Source organism: Erigeron canadensis, chromosome 3 (assembly GCF_010389155.1).
Source record: "Erigeron canadensis isolate Cc75 chromosome 3, C_canadensis_v1, whole genome shotgun sequence".
Taxonomy (NCBI): Eukaryota; Viridiplantae; Streptophyta; class Magnoliopsida; order Asterales; family Asteraceae; genus Erigeron; species Erigeron canadensis.
The window spans coordinates 40,498,205-40,502,010 of record NC_057763.1 but is presented as its reverse complement, the minus strand read 5'-3'; the positions used below and the strand labels follow the sequence as shown (position 1 = coordinate 40,502,010).

The 3,806-nt window shown below is 33.8% G+C and overlaps 1 protein-coding gene across 1 annotated transcript; it reads left to right on the top strand.

Moving 5' to 3' along the window:
* Positions 1-828: 828 nt before the first annotated feature.
* Positions 829-1,796, top strand: LOC122593630 (AT-hook motif nuclear-localized protein 23-like). The gene has a single exon (XM_043766056.1). The coding sequence runs from the start codon at positions 911-913 to the stop codon at positions 1,706-1,708; it is 798 nt and encodes a 265-aa protein (XP_043621991.1). The 5' UTR covers positions 829-910; the 3' UTR covers positions 1,709-1,796.
* The last annotated feature ends 2,010 nt before the right edge of the window (positions 1,797-3,806 follow it).

The window sequence follows — 3,806 nt, the reverse complement described above, 5'->3', positions numbered from 1 at the left end:
GTTACAATTACCATGCATGTGCCGGTTAAGAACTATCTTGTCGAGGTAAAGGATCACCAAGTTGTGCTAAGTAATTTTCATGATACATTTAAGTGAGTAACACTTGATATCGTCTTCCACGGTTTATAAATGCTAATATATACCGTCTACAATATAATGGTGTATAATCGGTGAAGATAAAGATGCAATATAGGCAACTTACTTCTTGAGTAGAAAAGATACTCTTGTCTTATAAGAAATTAAAATCGGACCTTTAACGTTTGCATATCATCAAAAACAAAAGCGTTAATTAACCACTTGATTTAAGATTTGCTAAGCCTTGCTTGTTGAGTTTCATGATATATATACGTTTGTTTTAGTTTATTCATCTTTAACTTCCCGGCCAGTATATATATAAATGAACACCTAGATTAGAGGCACGACATGTATAGTTGTGAAAAGTCGTCTTTAAATACTTCGAATATAATTATGAATAAATTACAGTACAACTTACAGTATTTAATAAGGAAATTTGTTTCTATTCGAGTCACCTGTAAAAAAAGAAAAGAAAAAAATAGAATTGTATTACAATTAGTTACCTAATTCAAAGCATTAATTATATATATACTCGAATATATATTAACTTATTAAATGAAAGTTTCAAAGTAATATTCCCTACGTAGGGTTCTGCTTTCCTTTTCCTCCATTATATAAATTAAGCAACACACATATATACTCTCTCTTTCTTCCCCACATGTAATAAAGAAAGAACCCTCATGTGTTACCTTTTTTTTTAAAACCTAAATTTTCTCCATTACCTTCATAATTTATTTATATTATATTCTTGGACTCTTTCCTCCTATCCTAGCCTCTATTTTATTTTTAATTTTTTTTTTTTAGAACTTCTTTTAATTTACATACACCCAAATACATGGCTAACAACAACTCTACTTCCCCTTTCACCCTCCAAAACCGCCCTGATCTTCACCTCCAAATCCCACCCGATTCCGAAGACGACACGAACCAATCCACCCCTGGTTCTGGGGAAGGAAGCGGCCGCCGTCCTCGTGGTCGTCCTCCCGGCTCCAAAAACAAACCAAGACCACCAGTTATCATCACCCGAGAAAGCGCAAACACCCTTAGAGCTCACATACTTGAAATCAGCAACGGATGCGATGTTTACGAATCCGTTGCTGACTACGCTAGGAAACGTCAACGTGGGATATGTATAGTCAGCGGTAGTGGGACGGTAAACAACGTTAGTCTTCGGCAACCGGCTGCAGCTGGATCTGTTGTGACACTTCATGGCCGGTTTGAGATACTTTCACTTTCGGGTTCTTTTTTACCGCCACCGGCTCCACCGGGTGCGACTAGTTTGACAATTTATTTAGCCGGTGGACAGGGTCAAGTTGTTGGAGGGAATGTTGTGGGAGCCCTTATAGCTTCTGGACCAGTTATAGTAATAGCTGCATCTTTTACTAATGTTGCATATGAGAGACTTCCTTTAGATGAAGATGAAGCTGCTGTCAGCAGTGGTGGTGCTAATAATAATGCTGATGGAGGTGCCCATAACTTTCCTCATGACCCATCATCTATGGGGTTACCATTTTTTAATTTACCACTTAACATGCCAGCTAATGTTCATTTACCTGTTGACGGCGGCGGTGGCGGTGGTAGTGGTGCTGGTGGTTGGCCTGGTAATACAGCGAGCCGACCGCCTTTTGGATAAATAATTAAAAAGGTCAGATAATTAAATGTTATAAAAAAACAATGGATCATCATCATTTATCAATATTAGCTATCACTTTTTTATTTTATTTTTTGTGTGTTCCATTTTCCTCTATCCCTTGATCCAATTGTAGTGTTTAGCACTTTATTTGTGAATTACTATTATTCATTAACATCAAATTAATCATCTTTGTACTACGTTTTCTTGTTATCTTGTAGTGTGTTTGTGATACTACTATTTTGATTTTTCAAAAATTGATTAAGCTAGTTTCTTTGCAAAGGATTGTCATCATAATAATTAACTTAACTAGTAGTAATTGATTTATAATTAATGTTATTCTTTCTTGGGTTTGGTGATTTTTATATGTTACTTCATTCATAGAATATGGTACGAATACTAAACAACAATGACATTTTTCATATTTTATTATTAAAAATCAACGTGTTGCTATCGGTTGTTGAAATCAAAAGTATTTCTAATTGACTAAAGACTTCAATCAATCAATTTGAGTAATATATAAAAATTCAAAAACAATACACCTACTTAATTAGATCGAGTAACATTTAGCTACGTACCAGAATACACTACGTATATAGTTTAATTAATTACAGTATGTTAATTTTCTTTTTTATATGTCGTGAATTCGTTGAAATTATTTAATGTTCTTGAGTAAAGTGGATAGAAAAACCCTAATATTATAATTTATATGTCCATCTTTTAATGAAGCAGTATGTCTGGTTTTCCTAGCTAGTTCGTTGCTAGATTCGATGGATAAACATGTGTTCTCCCAGGGATAATAATAAGCTGGCTGGGCATGTGAGGATTTTAGCCTTTTTCCTGAACAGATGCTTCTTAATTTCTTTTTGTTTTTTTTTTATACTCCGTAATTTATATACTCACTAGCTATACTGCATTGAAACATATTTAATAATCAAAAGTAGTACAGCAATTTATAACTCCGAGAGTACTTGCACCGTGTGTCCAGTTTTATACATATTTATATATCGATCTTCATGAGTACCACCTACCTTCTAGGCTTTCCTGCTCTCTTCAATTCGACCATCATTTTGTGAACATACAAGTGTAGGGTTTTTGACTTTTTGAATATACAGTAGCTAGCTATATAAGATCGATTTGGTTAGTTAACATGTATAGTAGCACTATTTGCATGCGATGGGCATGTCTCTATATATGTATGTGTTTTATAATGGTTTATATTTCAACATATATATACTAGAATAATTAACCCTACTCGATCCTTATAAGATCGATTTAATCGAATTGGCATTTTGATATGTTGAAATGTACGTACTTTATATGAAAGGCTGATCGATATTAATCATGAAGTCCCAATATATATATAATTATATGTAGTTGAAGGCTAACGTACGTAACTTCTTAATTTCTTGTATATATGTTTGCGCGTTTGGTATCAATTGGATGCCCGGCCAGTTTATCTTGTGATATGATATATAGCTCTCTCTCTCTCTATATATATATATATTATATTAGGTGAACTTTTCTTAACAATGTCAATCTTTGTGCATGTGATGGTTAATAACAGTTTTAGATCCAGTTTTGTAAACTTATGATATTCAGATTAAGTTTCAAGCACATACATATAATTAATTCAATGGTACTAATAATTAGTCTTTTCTGATACTACGTAAGCTCCAAACTAATTAGTGTAGCTTTTGATGTACTGATGGCCTGGCATGTGATTCCAACTAATTAATCTAGCTAGCTTCAACACTCAGCAATTTTCAATTTAAAATTGCCTGGCTAGCTAGTGATGGATATCTTACTTTTATTTTATTTTTTAAGCACCAGGAACGAATCTTTAGGGGCTAGACGGGCGCCAGGGTTAGTTGTGGCCCTTCCAAAAATTTGACATCCTTTTGCATTTTTCATGTTTTTTTACATATATAAAGTTAATTGGTTGTATATATTAATTATAAGATAAGTAGAAGAAGATACATACAGATTAATTTGGACCCTCCAAAGGAGTAAATTACTAATATTGTGGGCTTGTGGCCCTCCAAGGCTCAGCTCCAATATGTTTGGTCAAGTTTCGTCAGGCATGCTAGAAACATAACTT

What these genes read in the sequence shown, in the direction of transcription:
- LOC122593630 (XM_043766056.1), top strand. Translation starts at nt 911, where the DNA reads ATGGCTAACAACAACTCTACTTCCCCTTTCACCCTCCAAAACCGCCCT.